The 19598-nt window shown below is 67.0% G+C and overlaps 1 protein-coding gene across 1 annotated transcript; it reads left to right on the forward strand.

The window, feature by feature from the left end:
• The first annotated feature begins 3492 nt into the window (after positions 1 to 3492).
• On the forward strand, positions 3493 to 18527 carry LOC111148680 (inverted formin, FH2 and WH2 domain containing). Its single transcript, XM_022505455.1, is given in 22 exon segments — positions 3493 to 3891; positions 5104 to 5219; positions 5301 to 5460; positions 5763 to 5796; positions 6295 to 6436; positions 7192 to 7333; positions 7480 to 7772; positions 7774 to 8062; positions 8561 to 8706; positions 8790 to 8851; positions 9424 to 9526; positions 9724 to 9809; positions 10187 to 10287; positions 10936 to 11006; positions 11108 to 11215; positions 11305 to 11375; positions 12293 to 12413; positions 12744 to 12908; positions 13028 to 13130; positions 13354 to 13515; positions 14084 to 14686; positions 17602 to 18527. Coding segments are annotated over 22 exon segments (3498 nt in total). The 5' UTR covers positions 3493 to 3500; the 3' UTR covers positions 17631 to 18527.
• The last annotated feature ends 1071 nt before the right edge of the window (positions 18528 to 19598 follow it).

Consider the following 19598-nt stretch of genomic DNA (forward strand, 5'->3'; position numbering starts at 1 on the left):
CGCTGCCCGGGCATGTGGGTGCCCGGTTGGAGGAGCTGGTACTGCTGTTCGGGGCTGGCCAGGCACGGGCAGAAAGGCAGGTGGGTGTCTGTACCCCCTCCAGGTCCCGCGTGGGCTGGGTGAGCTCGGGTGAGCAGCCCACCCGGCTCAGCTGACCCAGGAGAGCTCTGATGGGGAGGGTGTGATCCTGCCCCAGCGGGAACCCCACTTTATTGGTTGAAAAAGCTGAGCGCTGAAGAAAATTGGGGAACATGCCACTCATGTCAGAGCCCCAGTATCTTCCTCTGCAAAGACCCCTGCCCACTGGAGCTCCCCTGGTGTAGGGGGACGGACGGACCTCCTGCGGGACACTTGGGAGTGCTGAAGCGCCCCTCATTTTGCAGCCACCCGACCACTGGGTGCAGCCTGGAGCGCCAGGTGCCTGGACCCGGGAGACAGTCGTGCTCTTCGGCCCGGCGGTGCTGGGGGGGGGCGGAAAAGGCTCCGTAAATGCAAATTCCTGCGCTCCCGCGCCCCTCTGCGGGGTGGGAGGGGCCGAGGCCACATTCCTGAGCGCGTGGTCCCGCCCCCGGCAGGCCGGCCCCGCCCCCACGTGGGTGGGGAGCGCCGGATCACATTCCTGAGCATCTGGCCCCGCCCCACCGCGGGCAGGCGGAGTCCGGGAGGGTCCCTGCGACCCGGTCCTGCCTGGGCGCCGGGCCTGGCCGGTGGCCGCGGGCTGGGCAGGACGGCGGGCGGGGCCGGGCCGCCCACGGGCAGTGTCGGAGTGTTCCCGAGCGCTCCCACGGTGCCCGCTGGGTCCCGTTTGCCCCCTGGGAGCCCCGCCGCACCTGTCCCCGTACAGACCCGGAGCAGAGGGGCAGAGGCCCGTCCCCGGGCGCACAGCCGGCAAGCCCAGCGGCCTGGCCTCTGCCTCCCACGCAGGTCCGGGGCCTGCCAGGAAGGGTGGTTCCCCGAGCTCTTCTGACAGCGGGAAATGGCCGCTTCCCTCTGGGGCCCCGGGCAGCAACGTTCAGCCAGCCCCGGACGGGGCCAGGCGGAGGCCGCCCCTCCTGAACGGCTCCTGGTGGGGACCAGGTCTCGGGCACTTGCATCCGGAGGGTGGGATCGCTTTCCAGTTGGATCGCGCGTCTGCGCGGTCACTTACTGTGGGCGTACGGTGTTCTCTCCGTGTGGACGCTGCGTGCGCGTCTGTCCATCCTCTGCTGCCGTGTGAGATCACGTGCCTGCATGCGAGGCCCTTGTGTGTGTGCCGCGTGCGCACTGGTCTACGCACGTGTAGGACGCACGCATGGAGGGGCTGGACCGGCTTGTGAAACTCAGCCCCAGGCCACACAACTAGCATCCTTCGTCGGCAGGCCGGTAGTCGAGGCTGATCACCCCCTGCAAGGGGGCTGCTGGTGGGGTCTCCTGGGGCAGTGAGTTGGGTGCGCACAGGGAGGCCTAGGCAGCGCCAGGTGGGGCTGTCTCTGAGAGGTTGTTTCCTGCATCTAGGGACCCCTGGGGCTCCTGGCTGGAGAAGCCACTCAGGATGCTGGAGGCCTGGCCTGGGAGAGTTGGTGCTCCAGCCTCTCCGCCTGTGCCAAGGAAACAGGGACTGGGGCCAGTGGGGCGGGTGTGGGGGCGGGGAAGGGAGGGTCATTCCTGGCTGCCTCTTTTAAGCTGCAGCACCCACGGTGGGCGGCAGTGTGTGCCAAGGCCACTCTGCCGTGCTTTTCATGGTGCCGGGAGCGGCCCCCTGCCCCGGTCCCGGGAGGTGGCCCGGGAGGGACCAGAGCCGCAGCGGGTAGCAGGGCTGCTCAGCGGTTCGCAGGGACGAGAAGCCAGCAGAGCGAGAGGGGCAGCCCAAAGCAGGGCTTGGAGTGGGTGGGCAGAGGCAGCCGGAAGGTCCTGCGCATCTGGGTGAGTGGACCGTGGGGTACGGGGCAGTCACAAGGGCTAACCACACGCCGCGCCGCACCCTCCCCACAGGGACGCCCACACCCACAGACTCCCGGGATGCTCCCAGTGGGCCGCTTCCGGAGGTTTAGGTGAGGACAGTGCATCTCATGCAGGGTGAGTGGCCCAGTGGGCCCAGAGCCCATGTCCCAGCAGGCCGGAGCCTCTCTTCCCCTCAGCCAGGCCGCCTCCTTGGGGCACCCCATGGGCCTGCGTGGCAGTCAGCCATGGCCTGGGTGGGGGGCTGCAAATGGAAGAGAGGCTGCTGGAATGCCAGGCCATCCCTTGCGGGAGACGGGGGCTCAGGGAGCACAAAGGAGGACACCCAAGATGCTCACTGAGGCAGAGGGGGAGCAGGGCCTCCGGGAATGCTCGCTGTGAGCCAGGCCAGGGACAGACTTCTGGTCTCCTGTCCCCGCTCAGCCTCCAGCTCCTGTAGGGCCTCCAATGGCCCCTGGAGTCCCCCTCTAACGTTCTAGGTCCAGCAGCCCTGAGAGGGAGGCCAGGCTGGACGGCCAGCCTCTCTCCACCCCTAGCCTGAGGTCCAGGCTCACTTGGTTCTGCCCTTTCCAGCTCTGGGGTCTGGGCACGTGACTTGGCTTCTCCAGTACCACCCTTTCTTCTCCTGTAACTTCGGGGGCTGGGGTGGGCAATGGCGAGCCCAGGTCCTGGGCCTGAGGCATGGCGGTTCTCCCATGCTCTGCTTCTCAGGCCCCCTCTCAGCAGCTCCGTGCCGTCCTTCTCACGCACTAAATGCAAGACCCAAGCCATACATGGTTGCAGGAGAGCCTGGCCTGCCCCTGACCTTTGAGGCCAGTCCCCAGGGGCTCTAGCCAAGAACAGAGTCACCGCCAAGGGCCCCCAGGAGCGTGGCTTGGTGGGTGTGGTAAAGGCACAGAGGCACAGCGGGTATGGCCTCCTTTGGGGAAAGGCTGGTGTTGGGGGGCATTCTTGGAGGGGGGGTCGCCCCTGTTGAGACTGCATCCAGTAAAGCCCACATGCCAAGGGTTTAGGGGGACATCTGGTCCTCTGCCCATACAGCCTGACCACCTGAGGGCCTCGGAGGCCAGGGCCTTGCAGGGTTGATTTCCCATGGGGCCCTGGCCATGCTCTTGATGGGGGTTGGGCACCAGGCATGACCCTCAAGTCGGCCCCTTCCCCAGCCACATGCCTGAGGCTGTGGGCAGCCCCCAAGTGCCCAGGATCTGGAACAGCTGCTCCCGGTTCTCCCTATCTGACCTGTCCCCGGGGCAGGGGAAGTGCTCTGGGACAAGATAAGGGAGCCCCAGAGACGCCAGTTCTGGTGCATCGTGACCACTGGGTCAGTGGTGTTCCTGCTGGTGTGGCCACCTCGAGATCCTCAGGCGGACAGGGAGTCGGTCCGTCAGGGGGGCGCGTGAGAAGCCCGTGGACGGTGGCGGCCCTGATGGGCCGAGGGCACAGCTTCCCCCCTCCCAGGCCCGTTTGGCAGGTGGAGGGAGACACCACAGGGGGGGACCCCGCCTCCCGTCGTGGGCTGGGGGCTCACGGCAGGTCTCCCTCCGGCCCCACAGTTCGGCAAGATGTCGGTGAAGGAGGGTGTGCAGCGCAAGTGGGCGGCACTCAAAGAGAAGCTGGGGCCACAGGACTCGGACCCCACGGAGGCCAACCTGGAGAGCGCGGACCCCGAGCTGTGCATCCGGCTGCTGCAGATGCCGTCCGTGGTCAACTACTCGGGCCTGCGCAAGCGCCTGGAGAGCAGCGACGGCGGCTGGATGGTGCAGTTCCTGGAGCAGAGCGGCCTGGACCTGCTGCTCGAGGCCCTGGCGCGCCTGTCCGGCCGCGGGGTGGCCCGCATCGCCGATGCCCTGCTGCAGCTCACCTGCGTCAGCTGCGTGCGAGCCGTCATGAACTCGCAGCAGGGCATTGAGTACATCCTCAGCAACCAGGCCTACGTGCGCCAGCTGTCCCTGGGTGAGCCGCTGCCGCGGCCGGGGGCCCAGACGCCTCCCGAGCTCAGGCTGGGGCCCTGCGCCACGGAGGGCAGCGGGAGGGCTTCCTGAGGAGGAACCGGGTGCCCGTTCGCCCCAGGTCTGAGACGTCCGGGTCAGCCTGGAGCCATGGTCCACCAGCAGCACCTAGTTGCCCCCTCTGTTCCGTGGCTTTGCCTGGCCTTCCCGCCCAGCCCTGTGCCTGTTTGTGCCCTGCCCCCTTCCCCACCTCCGGCCTACAGCACCCCCCACCCCCACACCTGCCACCCTAGTCCGTGCCCTGGCAGCCGGACTCACCTGGGCCAAAAACACACGTCCAGCCACGCGCCCCCGCTTACACTGTACCTGGCCGCAAGCCCCTCGAGCCTCACAGGTCGCCACCGCTCAGTTCTGGCCAGCACTTGCAGCTGGAGGCTCCTCCACCTCCCCCCACACCTCACCCCTGCCCACCCTGTGCCCCGCCCCCACCTCCTGCTCAGGCTGCTCTGTGCCTTGTGCACCTGCTGAGTCCTTAAGTTCTCACTCATGATCGCCTCCTCCAGGAAGTCTCCCCAGGCTGCACCCAGTGTTAGTCTCCTACCTTTGGGAATGACCTTAGGTGGTCCTTAGTGAGCAGGGGTCCCACTGTGTTCCTGGCCTGCCAGGCTGTCCTGCTCTGTGGTAGCAACCATGTCCCCCTGATGCTTGGGGCTCTAGGGAGGGGTGGGGGAGTGATGGTGGGTCGGCCCATAGGAGTGGGCACATGCCTGTGTAGAGTCCTTTGTGGCCTCTCAGCAGGCCAGCTGAGGGACACCCCCAAAGCTTTCCCAGCGCAGGGGATGAGGTGGGAGGCAGGGGCTCATGATGACAAGGAGATACCCTAAGCTGCTGGGCAAAGTCATGGGCTTGGCCCGGGAAGCTGTGCCATTGTGAGCCTTGGGCCCAGAGCCAGCAGGAACCACTCTCAGAGCTAAGGCCCAGCTCAAGCAGACTGTCCCTGCAGGGTCTGCCTCTCCATTCCTGGCGAGATCAGCGACCCTGGAGGGGGAGGCCAGCCCCTGATGTGGCCTGTGGGCTGGTGCAGAGTGCCCCCTGGTGTCCACCTACGGGCCCTGCCTGTCCAGCTGGAGTGTGGGTTCAGGACAGCCAGGAGCAGAAGGAGCCCAGGCCTGGTATTGATGGGGGGCCCCCGCTGAGTCTCCCTGGCCCTCCACAGCTCTGGACACATCCAACGTGATGGTCAAGAAGCAGGTATTTGAGCTGCTGGCTGCCCTGTGCATCTACTCCCCTGAGGGCCACGGGCTGACCCTGGACGCCCTGGACCACTACAAGGTGAGCCCCGGGGCACCTGGGTGCGGGCCAGGCGTGTGCTGACCCTGCCCGGGGCATGTGCTGACCCCGCCCGCCCTGCAGACGGTGCGCAGCCAACAGTACCGCTTCAGCGTCATCATGAACGAGCTCTCAGACAGCGACAATGTGCCCTATGTTGTCACCCTGCTCAGCGTGGTCAACGCCATCATCCTGGGCCCCGAGGACCTCCGCACCCGCACCCAGCTGCGCGGGGAGTTCACGGGTAAGCGCCACAGCCCGCCCCGGGGCCCCGGACATGAGTCCTGCGTGGCTCTCAGTGTGAGGCTGACCCCCAGTCCTGCCAGTGCTGGCCATGCCATTTAGTGGGACAAGGGCCGTGCCCTCCAGAGTGTTCCTGGCACCTGCAGGAATGGCAGGGTCCCCCTCCCACCCCATGGACGTTCTGGGTGGTGGGAATGAGCCCAGGGAGAGAGCGGAGGGGAAGGTGTCAGAAGATGCGAGTGTCCTGGGACAGGGTGACCGGAGCAGCCTCCGAAGCCCGCTGACCCCATTGTCCCTTCCCAGGGTTGCAGCTGCTGGACATTCTGACGCGGCTACGGTGAGTCTCCCATCACTGTTCTCCAAAGCCAGGCTCACCCTCCCCTTGGGCCCGGAGCAGCACCTCCAGATGGGCAGAGGGGGCTTCCGGGAATAGCCCCCGTGGGCCCGCCTGGCTGAACCCAGGTCCCAGAGACATCACGGTTGCCATCCGTCATGCTGCCTGACAGGCCACCCTGCAGAACCTCCCGGCCCAGCAGCTTAGGGGGTGCCAGATACAACACCGAACGTCCCGTTGGTGTGAGCCCATCCCCGGTAGCGCATGCGGCATATTTAGGCTAAACAGCGCTTGCCGTTTTCCTGAAACTCAAACTTCCTTGGTTCCAGGAACCCATGCAGCTGAGAACACCTCTCCCAGGCCCCTGTCAGGACCACTGTCCCGGCTACGGGGCCCATGAGCCCAGCACGCCCCGCTCAGGGCTGTCTGTGCGTCTGTCCAGGGTTGGGAGGGAGGCGAGTGGGGCAGCAGCCTCAGCCCATCCGGCCCCTCTTGCCCCAGGGACCTGGAGGACGCCGACCTGCTGATCCAGCTGGAGGCCTTCGAGGAGGCCAAGGCCGAGGACGAGGAGGAGCTCCTGCGCATCTGCGGGGGCGTCAACATGACTAGCCATCAGGAGGTCTTCGCGTCTCTGTTCCACAAGGTGAGCCGGGGTACAAGCTCCCAGGGAACTGGCTCCAGAGACGGGGGTCCAGGGCTGCGCCATGGCTGCCTTCCCTGCCCGGGAGACCCCACCCTGACCAGAGCCGTAGGGCCGGATCTGGTGCCCCAGCAGGGAGCAGTGAGGGGCCGGGGGTGCTGGAGACAGGATGAGCCCAGAGCCGGAGCGGGCCGGGGGCAAGTCTTTGCTGGCACAGGCCCAGAGCCAAGGCCACAGGACCCTCGAGGACATTGTCCCAAAGATCAGAGGTAGCTGAGCAGTCCCGAGCTCCAGCCGGCAGACGGCCTCAAATGGCCCCAGGGGCTTCTGGACCGGCAGGAGGTCAGAAGGCCGGGTTCTGGTCCAGCTCAGGCCCTCTCTGGTAGGAGCGCCTGCCCTTCACCGAACCCACGGCTGTCAGCCAGGGGACGAGTGTTGCCAAGAGACATCCAGGACATCTGGACGCATGCGGGGGGTCTCAGTGGGGCAAGGGGTCCCACTGGCTTCAGGTGGGTGGAGACCGGGGATGCCAGGACACCTCCCACCACACACAGGGCCGCCGCTAGCATGGAGAGGTGTCTAACCCCCAAAGTCACCTGTGCACCAGTCTGGGAAGCCCGGCTCCAGCCCCTGTGCAGGGCCCTTGCGAGGCACAGCGCAGTGATGGGGCGGACGTCCCTGGTGGTCGGAAGCCTGCTGTTGTCAGCCTGCCCCGGGAAGGGCGCAGATACCAACCTATCCTTTTCCTCCCCGCCCAGGTGAGCTGCTCCCCGGCATCTGCCCGGCTGCTGTCCGTGCTGCAGGGTCTCCTGTACCTGGAGCCCACCCTGCCCTCCAGCCAGCTGCTCTGGGAGGCCCTGGAGAACCTGGTGAACCGGGCTGTGCTCCTGGCCAGTGATGGTGAGCAGGTGGGGCAGCGTGCCCCTGACCCCAGCCCAGCGGACAGACAGTGGGGCGTTAGACCACGTGGGAGGGCATCCCTCCTTGGCCCCTCGCCCTCCCACCTGCTCAGGCATTCTGCCCTGACCCTGGACACCCCCACACAGTCCAGGAGTGCACCCTGGAGGAGATGGTAGAGCGGCTCCTGTCCGTCAAGGGGCGGCCACGCCCGAGTTCCCTGAACAAGGCCCACAAGAGTGTCCAGGCCGACCTAGGCCAGAGCCGGAAGGACAGCGCACCCCAAAACAGTGGCTCCCTTAAGGCGGGTGTGGAGGAGCAGCAGCCGGAGGCCGGGCTCAGCGGTCTGCACCTCACCGTGCAGAGGGCGAACAGCTCTGTGGCCCCACAGCTGCAGAAACCCGCCCCAGTCCCACCGGCTCCCCCGCTCCCCGGCTCCTCCCCAGCAGGGCCCCCCCCCCCCCCCACCCCCCCCACCTCCCCCACCTCCCCCCCTCCCGGTCCCAGGGTGCCCCCCACCACCCCCACTACCTGGCCAGGACGGGGGCCTCCCTCCACCCCCACCCCTGCCGGGTCCCTCCGGCGCCTCTCCGGTGGGGGAGGAGATCATCGTGGCGCACGCGATCCCGGCCCAGGGCTCTGCCCCGATCCCCAGCCACCGGCGAGTCCTCGCTCCCGCCCTGCGCATGAAGAAGCTCAACTGGCAGAAGCTGCCGTCCAGCGTGGCCCGAGGTGAGGACCCCCGTCTCCCTGAGCTGCCGCCCTCCCGAGGCCGCGGACCCGGCCTGCTGCGCACGCCCCCCGCCGCGTGTGGTGTATGTGCCGGGGTCTGGGCCGAGGGTCCCCCTGCCGGCGGGCGGGACTGGTTAGTCTCCGCCCTGGGCTCCGCTCCTGGGTCGTCCGGGACGGGGGACGGGGGCGGGGACGGGGGCGGGGACGGGCGGGGGCGGGGACGGGCCAGAGGTCACCTCTGAAGACCCTTCCTCCCGCACGCACCCTGGTAAGCCTAGATGTCCCTCTGCTGCCACAGCCCCTGCCCTGCCCGGGCCCCGGGGTGCTGATGCTCGGTCGGAGAAGGTCAAGGCCGAGGCTTGCGAGACGACCGGTCCCCCGCCAGCCGGGACACGGGCACGCGTGCGTCCGTCCGCGTGCGCGCGGCGTGACGGCAACGGGAGGGCATCCCTGGCCCCCAGGGCGGGCGTGAGCCTGACCGGGGACCCCGCCCCCCAGAGCAGAGCTCCATGTGGGCCTCGCTGAGCAGCCTGGGCGCCGAGGTCGTGGAGCCCGACTTCTCCAGCATAGAGCGGCTCTTCTGCTTCCCCGAGGCCAAGCCCAAGGAACGCGTGGCCGCCCCCGCCAGGAAGGAGCCCAAGGAGGTGGGGCCGGCCTGGCCCGGTTGGGGAGTACGGGGGTCTCAGTGCGGCCGCAGGTACCAACACCAGGGCGGGGTGTTTTCCAGATCACCTTTCTGGACTCCAAGAAGAGCCTGAACCTCAACATCTTCCTGAAGCAGTTTAAATGGTGAGCAGCCTGTCCTGCCTGAGCCCCTGCCCTCCCCGCTCCTGCCATCTAGGGCTCCTGCCATCTAGGGCTGCGCAGTGCCCTCCAGGCCCCGGGGGAAGGAGGGGGCACTCTGGGAAGTGCGACTCCCCCTCCCTGGGGCCAGTCGGTGCCCCAGACCGCCCCAACTGGGGGCCCTGGAGAGCCCCAGCCTGCTCCTTGGGGAAGCGGAGCCCCAGACCGCAGCAGGCAGTGCCCCCAGCCCCCGGGTCCTTCCCTGCAGCTGCTGAGTGCGGGCTCCTGCCAGGGAGCTCCCTGGGCATGCGTGAGCCTGCCTGGGTCCTGAGCAGCCCCCAGGAAGGAGGAGCAGGGGTGCCCTGACAGGCAGGGAGCATGGGAGTCAGCCCCCAGCCACGTTACTGTATGACCCCAGGCAAGTGAATTGCCTTCTCTGTGTCCCTGCAGCTTGGGCCCGAGCAGCAAAGAGGTCATGGGCTGAGGGCAGTCCCTGACCAGCAGGGTCCCCCAGGAGCCCAGAGGAGGGGGCCGGTGCTTCCTCTGCTCCCACCGAAACCACGCCCTCTCTCCTGCAGCTCCAATGAGGATGTCACTGCCATGATTCGGGCTGGGGACACCACCAAATTCGACGTGGAGGTTCTTAAGCAGTTCCTCAAACTCCTTCCCGAAAAGCATGAGGTGAGTGGGGCAAAGCCTTGCCGGCCCTGCCGGAGTGCTCCCCACAAGGGAAAGAGGAGGGGACCCATGGACACACAGAGCTGTGCTGGACATGAGTGGGCCCTGGCGGGACAGGCATGGGCAGGTGCCGGATGGTGCGGGGGCTTCCTGGGAGGGGATGGGGGCTGGAATCCCATGCGTGGGCCTCCTCCCTGCAGATCGAAAACCTGCACTCGTTCACGGAGGACCGCGCCAAGCTGGCCAACGCCGACCAGTTCTACCTTCTCCTGCTGGGCATTCCCTGGTGAATGGGCCGCCCTCGGACCCCAGGCCCCACTGGCAGGGATGGGGCCGGGGGAGCCGGGCCCAGACCTAGAGGAGGGAGTGCGACTGTGCAGACCGTTCCCTTGGGGCTCCATGGGGAGCGCCACGCACGTATCATTCACGCTCTCCCCTGCTCCGAGAAGGCGGGGAGCCCTGCAGGGGGACAGCTGTCTTCCGGTCCCATGTGGGTGCTTGTCTCAAGTGCCCCTTCCCAGGCCCTACTCCGGTCCTGCGGAGTCCCCATCTGGAACCTGGCCTGGAAACGCGCACGCTGACCAGGGCCAGGCTGTAGGTCCCTGTGCTACAGGCCCTGGGTGGGTGGGGGACCCAGGCCCTGATTCCCCGCTCTGTCCCCAGCTACCAGCTGCGGGTGGAGTGCATGCTGCTGTGTGAGGGCTCGGCCGTCGTGCTGGACATGGTGCAGCCCAAGGCCCAGCTGGTGCTCGCGGCCTGCTGCAGTGAGTGGGGAGCACCCCCTGGGGCCGGGGCGGGGCCGGAATCCACACGGCGAGTGGTCCTGGGGCACGGACCTTCCCCACCTCACCGTAGACGCATCCCCTGCCCTAAGGCACACGCCACGCACACGCACTCACGTGTGCGTTCACAGACGCACACAGGCACAGGCAAGCACACACACACAGTAGCACGGGCACGCGCGGGCACACACACACAGAGACGGGCGAGCACGTCAAGGGGCGTGCTCAGGGACGCCTGCGAATGCTCAGCAGTCTTTCCAGAAGAGGGTCAAGCAGGAATGTACCCCAGCCCCAGGGCAGGGACTCACATAGTGGATATCCACTCCCATGTCAGCCACCATCCCTGAAGCCCCAAGGGATGGTTAGCTGAGAACCAGGGAGGCTACCGCTCCAACCTTTCAGAAGATTCCTCTCAGCAGCATCATACCCGGAGAGGGGCCAGGGGTCATCTGCTCCCGGGGTGGGGAGGGTACAGGACTACAGAGTCCCTGGGCCTGCTCCTGGTGGGGGCTGGAACCCCTGGGGTTCCACCCTGGGGACCGCACCCTGGGGAGGGGAGGGAAGACCCCCACACCACAGCTGCAGACCTCGCAGCACCTACCCCTCCCTCAGCCCTGGCGCCTCCCCCAGGCCTGCTTACCAGCCGCCGGCTGCCTGTCTTCTGCCAGCTGATCCTGAAAATTGGAAATTTCCTCAACTATGTAAGTGGGCCCCGCCCCCGCTACCCCCCATGCCCAGCCCCCATGCCCACCCCCTCCCACCGGGCTTCAGGGGCCCTCACTCCGCACCCGGACCCTCGCAGGGCAGCCACACGGGGGACGCCGACGGCTTCAAGATCAGCACGCTGCTGAAGCTCTCGGAGACCAAGTCCCAGCAGAGCCGCGTGACCCTGCTGCACCACGTGCTGGAGGTGGGCCCGGGCTGGCCCCATGGCCCCTCAGGCACCCCTGGGGCCAGGGTGTGGCCATCACCACGCTCACCTGACTTGTCCTGTTGCAGGAGGCAGAGAAGGGCCACCCAGATCTCCTGCAGCTGTCCCAGGACCTGGAGCAGCCCTCCCAAGCAGCTGGGTAGGTGCCCCCTGCCCCCCCCACGGGGCTCACCCGCACCGGCGCCCCCACCAGCACCCCTGCCTCTGGTCCTGGCCAGTGAGGTGGCTGGGCCAGGCTGGGCCCCCAGGAACCACTGCTCCCTAGAACGGTCATTTTCACGTCTGAATAGGACCTTGGGTCCATTGTGGCGTGTTCCTAGGTGATTTACAGGAAGAAACTGAGGCCTAGGAGCGATAGGGAGCGACCTGGTCGTGGTCACACCAGGCATTAGTCTCATGCCACCTTTTTACAAGGCTGAGCCTCGTAACAGCCCGTGAGGAAGGCCATGCCACTCCCATTGTACAGATGAGGACACTGAGGCCCAGGCAAGTGGGGCTGCATCCCTGGGGTCACTCAGCCCAGAGGAACAGCTCAGGGAGGGTGGCCTGGACCTTCCAACTCCAGGTACACGCTGCTATGGGAGGTTCTCAGGCCTGAGAGCCAAAGAAGGGCTGAGCTGCTGGGGTCACTGTCCCAGCACTTCACCCGCGGCACCGCTTGGCCCTTCCCAGAGTTCTGATGTGCTTCTAGAACCTGAGGGCGTGCAGCCCAGTGTCCCCCGCTATCCCTGCGGCTGTGCTGTTCACTGTCCCCCGCTGTCCCTGCGGGTGTGCTGTCCGCTGTCCACTGCTGTTCCTGCGGGGGTGTGCCGTCCACTGTCCCCGCCATCCCCGTGGGTGTGCCACCCAGTGTCCTCCGCTGTCCCCACGGGTGTGCTGCCCATTGTCGCCCACTACCCTGAGGGTGTGCCGTCCAGTGTCCCCGTGGATGTGCTGTCCAGTGTCCCTGCCGTTCCTGCCGGTGTGCAGGCTGAAGGCCCCCACTGGCCCCTCCACTGACCCTGCAAGACTGGACATCAGCTGCCGCCTGACCCCGCCTGGCTCTGGGGTTTTCAGGATCAACCTTGAGCTCATCCGTTCAGAGTCCAGCACCAACCTGAAGAAGCTTCTGGAGATGGAGCGGAAGGTGTCGTCCTCCATCCCCGAGGTGCAGGAGCAGTACGCCGGACGTCTCCAGGCAAGCCGGGCTGGGGTCTGGGCCAGGAGGCAGCTGCTGGGGGGTCTCCCGGGGGTGGGGGAAGACAGGCCAGGGTGAGGGGCCCCGTAGGAGGGCAACATGCTGTCCCTGATCCCAAGGTCGTTCCTGCAAGGGAGGGGCTTCCTCTGAGCCTGGGGCCTGCAGTGCCCAGACCTCCCTGTCCTGCTCCGACACGGGCAGCGGCCATCCTCCTCCGGCAGCCCGGCCCCGCCCTGCCCCCAGGGCTCCCCGGGGCTGTGACCCTTTGAGGGCCGGTGGTGCCTTCTGTGGGGCTCTCCCTGGGCTGTGACCGCGCCCTCCCGTCCCCAGGCCAGCATCGAGGCCTCCCGGGCGCTGGATGAGGTGTTCCAGGCCATCGAGGAGAAGAAGTTAGAGCTGGCGCGGTACCTGTGCGAGGACGCGCAGCGGCTGTCCTTGGAGGACACGTTCAGCACCATGAAGACCTTCCGGGACCTCTTCGTGCGTGCCTTAAAGGTGGGCCGGGCCCGCACCCCCTCCCCGGGCTCAGGCAGAGCTGCTGGAATCGCCGGGGTGCCGGGCTCGTGCTGTCCTTCGAGGGCTGGGGGTCACGGGCTCCCCGTCCACCTGCACAGGACAACAAGGACTGGAAGGAGCAGGCGGCGAAGGCCGAGAGTAGGAAGCGGCAGCTGGCTGAGGAGGAGGCCCGGAGGCCACGGGGCGAGGACGGGAAGCCTGGTGAGGCCAGGCCCTGGCCGGGGGGCCCAGGAAGAACAGGGGCCCAGGGGGAGCTCGGGGGGCCCAGGAGGAGCAGGGGGGGCCTCCGAGGGGCTGGGTCTCATCCCCCATCCTCGAAGCTCTGGGGGCACCGCCCACCCCCTCCAGGTCATCGTCTCCGGGTCACGTGGGTGGGCTCCAGGGACCCGCAGGCAGCCTATCTGAGGGTCTGGGGGCCTTTCAGTCAGGAGGGGAGTTGGGAAGCAGGAGGAAGTGTGTGTCATCGACGCCCTGCTGGCGGACATCAGGAAGGGCTTCCAGCTGCGGAAGACGGCCCGGGGCCGAGGGGACGCAGAGGGGGGCGGCAAGGCAGCTGCCACGGACCCACCAAGGGACAAGGCGCCTGGTGAGAGCCTCTCCCACCTTTCATCACTGTCTCCCTCCTGCTGTCCTTGCTGCCTCCTACCTCCCCTTCTCCAGGAAGCCCTCTCTGACCTTATGGGAGAACCCTCATGTTTGTCTTGCTACCAGAGAAATGGCACAGCCATGAGGTGGGGTTAGACGGGTAGCTCGGCCTTCTGGTCCCCTTGCCGGTGGCAGAGGGCTCCCTGCAGCCCCCTCGGGCCGTGGGCCTTTGACCCGTGTCTTGGGGCTCGGGGCTGCTGAGGTGGTGGGAGAGGTGGGCCTGGGGCCTGGTGGGGGCCGCTCCACTCAGCGTGGCTGCCCGGAGTGGAGGGGCTCTTGGGACGGGCATGAAGTTGGCCCAGTGTCCCCCGCCCAGCCACACCATGGGCCTGCTCTCTGGGAACCCACACTTTGGGGCCGCCAGGGCAGGCTCTTGGGGCAGTGGGCTCTGCAGCGCTGGTGGCATTTGGGTAGATGTTGGGATGGACAGAGGCCCTCTGCTTGGGCACGTCCTCAGGATGGCCTGGGAGTCGGGCCCTGCCCTCAGCTGCCATGTCCTGTGTCCACAGCGGCCACCAGAGTTCCCGCAGGAGGCACCGGCGGCCCCGCCTCTGAGCCCCAGGGCTGGGATCTCTACAACGCCACTGCCCCTAGCCCACAGCCCACTGCAGACCCGCCACAGGGGAATGGGCCTGGATCCATAGAGAGGCGTTCTTCCTGGTACACAGACGTCAGCGACATCCTGACCACCGAGGACCCCCAGAACCCCCAGCCTTGTCAGGGCGCCTGGCCAGTGGTGCTGGGCAGTGCGCAGGCCCTGAAACCTCTCAGGCTGTCTGGTGACAAGCCCCCTGGGGCCACGGGGTCAGGCCAAGATGCCGAAGACCCCACAGCCCCTCAAGGCGTCTGCCGGGCTGAGGCCGACAGCACCGTGGAGGGGACGCAGGAGGCTGACCTCCCTGCCACAGGCCCTGGCGTGGCTGGGGACGGGGATGGGGACCAGGAGGACACAGCAGCCCCAGATTCTGCACTGGACACATCCTTGGACAGGTCCTTCTCTGAGGACACAGTCACGGACTCTTCAGGGTCCGGCACTCTCCCCAGGGCCCGGGGACAGGCCTCAAAGAGGATGGGCAAGCGGAGGAAGAAGCGTCCCTCGAGGAACCAGGAAGGTAATTTGGGGCTCCCCTCCCATCGTTCCTCGTCCCCCGAAGCAGGGCTCCCAGGTAGGCAAGGCCCATGGAGCATGGGGACACCGGTGTGTGGTCAGAGCTCGTCCAGCCCCAGCAGGGCCCCCGCCTCTCACTGCCGCTGGCTGTTCCCTCCTCTTCCTCCCGAGAGTGGGTGATTCCCAGGACACCCCACGTCCTGCAGGAGAGGAGACGGCCACCGTTCCACACGGGGCAGGAGCAACTTTGGTTGGGGGAGCGCTGCCCTTGTCCCCACACCCCAAACCCCCTAACTCCTGCTTCATGCTGTCCCTAGCAGGGAGCGGCAGCTGGGGCGGGTGTAGCCCGGGGCTGCCCCAGGCCCAACGGGTTTGGCTCCGTGTCCACACAGCCCGAGCGGCCGGCAGCCCGGCCCCAGCTCCGAGTTCAGGGCAGGCCAGGAATAAGCCGTTGAGTGCATTTCTCTTATTTGAAAGCAGAGGTTGTCCCTGACTCTGACGATAATAAAACAAAAAGACTCTGTGTGATCCAGTAAGGTAGGTACTCATGCTGGTGTCCTGCGCTAACGGTGGCCGCGGAGGCCGGCCCGCGCCCAGCCCCTCCTAGACGCTAACCTGCCTCCCTCCAGCCTGCCTGGGCCTGTTGGCAAGCCTGCCCTCCTGTGCTGCTGGTGCTGGGACCCGCCTGGCCCTCTGCCTTCTCCTCCCTCTCTGGAAGGGCGGGAGCCGTGCCTCGCTTAGCTGGTGTCCGCTGTGTGCCAGGCGCGACCTTGGAACTGTGCGCCGGGCAGAGGGGCCTCAGGAGTGTGGGGGGGCCTCCGAGCGGGACAGGCAGGAGGGGGTCGCCTCTGCCCCAAGCAGTCCGGCTAACCTGGGGCTTTCCTGACTTCTATCTCCCAGGGTGGTAACCTTTGCTCTGAGACCTTCCACAGGGCACACCCCAGCTCTGGTTGGGCCACAAATGTCCCCAGGGAGGCAGTGAGGGACAGAGGCAGCCCCAAGGCCCAGCTGCCAGGAAGAGACGGGCCACGGGCCCTCTCCAAGGAATGGACATGCCTCCCCTCCCTGGTAGCCAGGTCCTGGGGACTGCAGATGGGTCTGTAGGCACATCCCGGGTCCACAGCACTAGGCCTCCCAGGACCCCAAGGATGGGCAGGACCTTGGTTGTCTCGGATGTGGCCCGAGAGGCTCACAGGTGCAGACAGACAGGCCTGGGGTCCCTGCTGCGTTCTGGGCCGTGCTGATGGCGAGCCGATCCGCTTTCTTGGGGGCAGGGGGCCACCTGCACCCAGCTCGGTGCTGACCCAGAGGGCCCGGGGCATGGAGGAGAGGTGCAGCAGTGCCCAGAGGAAGCAAGGGCAGGCGAGAAGTCAGTGCACCCTCTGGATGGTTTATTCTCACTCTCGGTATGGGCTTTAGCCTCAGTCCCCGAGTTTGCTGCTGGGATTACTTTCAGACCCTGGCTCTCGGGTGCAAAACGCCAGCGCACACTAGCGAGTGGGGCCGTGGGGGTATTTGGGTTTGGGGGTTCGGCAGCCACGTGTGGCCACGGTCCAGGGGAAGCTTGGTGTGCCCAGCACGGCTCTGCGCCCCTGCAGGACCGCCCCCACATCCTCTGGTGCAGCAGTCCGCTGCTTCCCGCTCGCTCCCCTCCCCGGGCCCCAGCATCCCCTTGGCTGGGAGCAGGAGGGAATCCCACCCTCTGTCTTCTCAAGCTTTTATTTGGAAAAACAGCCACCAGACAGGGAATTTGCGAGACCATAACGACCACCACGTGTCCTTCACCCTGAAACGGCAAGAACTTTCCAAAACTAGCAAAATTATCAGCATTTGTGGCATTGCTCTCAGCTCACTGAGGGATTGGAAGGTTCAAGACATCTTGCCGCCCGGCCCCCGAACCCGGCCCCCGGGGTGTCCTAAGTGAGGCTGCTCTCACGTGTTTGGGGCAAGAATTCCACACACGTGACCTGAGTCCACCCCAGAGCAGGTCCAGAGGGGCTCAGGGCCCATTATCCCACAGGCCAGGGCCTGGAGGCCGACTGCCTGGTTGAGGCGGTGATGTGGGAGCCCCTGCTGTGTGGGGTCCTGGCACCCTGGGGGGCAGGGACAGAAACCCCGCTCCGAGTGACTTTTGACCTTTCTGCCTCCCGTTTTTTGCCCCATCTTTTTCAAGCACGATAGTCTCTCCCGTCTGCTCAGGACCCGGGGGTGGGGGCTGGGGTGGGAGGGGGCAGGCGGGCAGGGCATCAGCGTGGAAGCGCAGAACAGGGGCCCTTGGACCAGAGGGCTCTGGGGGGCAGGGGGCCTGCAGGGCCAGGTAGGGGGCGTCCAGGTGGCAGGAACCAAGGAGCTGTGGCCGCTGGGAAAGGACAGGTCTGGAGGCGTCCGGCGTCGGGTCGGGAAGCTCAGGGAGACGCAGTGGGACTGATGGGGGCGGGCAGTGTGGCCTGGCCCTCGGGGGAGGGGTGAAGTCAGGTGGGGGGGCGGGGAATGGAGAAGTGGGGGGAGAGCAGGGCCTGGTGGGGGAGAGAGAAGGGCCTTGGTGGGGCACAGGGCCTGGTGGGGGTAAGGCAGGGGTGGGGAAGGGAGAGTAGAGGGAGCGGGGCCTGACGGGAGTGGGGTGGCGGGCGGAGAGCAGGGCCTGGTGGGGGTGAGTGTGGGGAGAGCAGGCCCAGGGATCCGGCCTGGGCAGGCGGACAGGAGCCCGCAGGCTGGGGGGTCATCCCGGTGACTTCCACCTGGAAGGGTCTTGCTGCTGGAGAGCAAGGGCCTGGGGTCAGCGTGGACCGAGAGAGACGCAGTGCAGCCCTCCGGGCCGTGGTGGCAGGACCACAGGAGCCTGGGGACCTGGAGGCAGGCGCCTTGGCATTGTCCCAGCAAGTCCGCTCCTAAAGATGCTGTTCCTCTCGCTTCCCACAGGCCTCAGCCTTAAGCCCAAAGCCAAGTGAGAGAGCTGCGGCCGGCCCCACCGCGGCGGGTCCCCGGAGGTACTGCCGAGCTGGGCCCCTCCAGGGCCAGGCTGGAACCGGGCCCCTGGGAAACCAAAACTCTGTGCCTTACCCTCCGGGGAGGGGGGCCTCCCAGAGCTGCTTGGGGTGCTCTGGCTGAGACCCTAGCAGGCCCCAGCGCCCAGCCTCCCGGCCCCCTCCCAGACAGCCTGCACGCGCCCAGCCCCGCGTGGCCCGCTTTCTGAACGCTGGTGCGCACACCCCGCATGCCCCACGGCACTGCCCGCAGGGGTGAGGAGCCTCAGCTGCGTCCCCAGGGCGCCTCTCCGCCCTGCCCTGCCCTCCAGCCCCCTGGCGCTCGGAAGCTTCTGGAGATGGGCCCTCACAGACCTCTCCCCACAGAGCCACGGGAGCCAGGCAGAGCTGGAGCCCCCACACCCCCGCCCACTGCCTCCTGACCGAGCCCCGGTGCCCTGCTCCCTGCGCCCAGTTCTGCCTCAGCCTACTTACCCGGGCTGGGGCAGGGCGGTTTCTGAGTTGGATTGTTTCCGTATCTGCTCTTCTGCGGTAGCTGAGCTGGGCATAGGTGGGTGGAGGACCCCCGGGCCTGTGGCAGGGGCAGGCTGGCCGGCGCGGTCCCTCTGCCCAGCAAACAGGTGGGGGATCCTGTGGAGCTGGCCCCACCCCTGTACGCCCAGCCCTTGCTGCCACCGGGCCTGGCCGCCTTGTCACCAGAATGATCGTCGCTGTGGCTATGGCTGCTGCCACCTCCAGAGGGACTGGGCTCCACCCCTGCTAGGCTAAGAGGAGGAGAGGACCCAAGCCTGGGGGTGGCCAGCCCCCCCCCCCGCCCCACCCCTGCCCCATGTCTGTGCTCCCGAGGCTGGCGTACGGAGAGGCTCAGACCAATAAAGAAGAAATCTGGCCCAGGGAGTGCTGCGTGGTGTTCAGGAGCGGCGGGCAAACGGGCAATAACCCTCGCCGTGGCTGTCCTGGCCTGCCCACTGCCCCAGAGCCCCCCGGGCCCCAGGCCGGAGCAGGTGCCCTATAGACGCCAGTGTGGGGGCGTGGGGAGCCCAGCACATCTGTACAAAAATCTCACTTGTGGACTCCAGCGGGTTTCCACAGCCGTCGAGCACAGAGATTAAGTTCTAGAACACTCCATCGTGCCCCGAATTCTCTTAACGGGCACGCCCTGTGCCGCCTCCCCCGGCCCCCAAGTCTGCTTACGTCTCCATAGATTTGCTTTCTGTGGACATTTCCTATAAACAGAGGTCGCTACGTGGCCTTCCGTGGCCGGCTTCTCCCACGCAGCATGTTTGCGGGGTTCACCACGTTGGAGCGTGGGTCAGGACTCTGCGCCTTTCCTGGCAGAGTGGCATTCTGCCATGCGGGCGGGCCTCACGGCGTGGACAGCCCCGGGGGCGGAGCTCCCGTGTGAATCAGCCGCGAGTCGGTGGCCGTTCACGGAACTGTGAGGTGCCCGAAGTAGCGGCACTGCTTTGTCCTCAAGGGCGTGAGCGCCTGTGCCCGCGGTGACCATGGTGTCCACGTCTGCGACCACCGAGCATGAAGTGGCCCATGGCGCACTGTGGCCCAGGATGGAAGCCCCAGGTGGCTGAGGCCACCCCACTCCCACAGGGAGCCCCCCACCCTCAGTGACCTGAGCTGCCACGACCCTGGTGACAGGCCCATGGCGCACAGGCCACTGCATGGGGGACATGTTCTAATTCAGGCAAGGCCGTGTGACAGGCCAGGCCCAGCTGCCCGCAGGGACAGGGCTGTTTATAGAAAAGCCCGCCCCCCCCACCAGGCTCTCTAGCTATTTATAGAGCCAGGCTTGGGGGAGTCGCTGGCCCTGCCCGCCACCGTTTGGCCCTGCAGATCCCGTGTGAACCCCCATGGTGGCCTCCTGAGCCCCACGCTCCCCCGAAGGGCCCCAGCTAGCACCCAGCCCTACCGGGACGC

Source organism: Enhydra lutris, unplaced genomic scaffold, assembly GCF_002288905.1.
Source record: "Enhydra lutris kenyoni isolate GAN:26980312 unplaced genomic scaffold, ASM228890v2 scaffoldscaffold20, whole genome shotgun sequence".
In the NCBI taxonomy this organism is placed as follows: domain Eukaryota; kingdom Metazoa; phylum Chordata; class Mammalia; order Carnivora; family Mustelidae; genus Enhydra; species Enhydra lutris.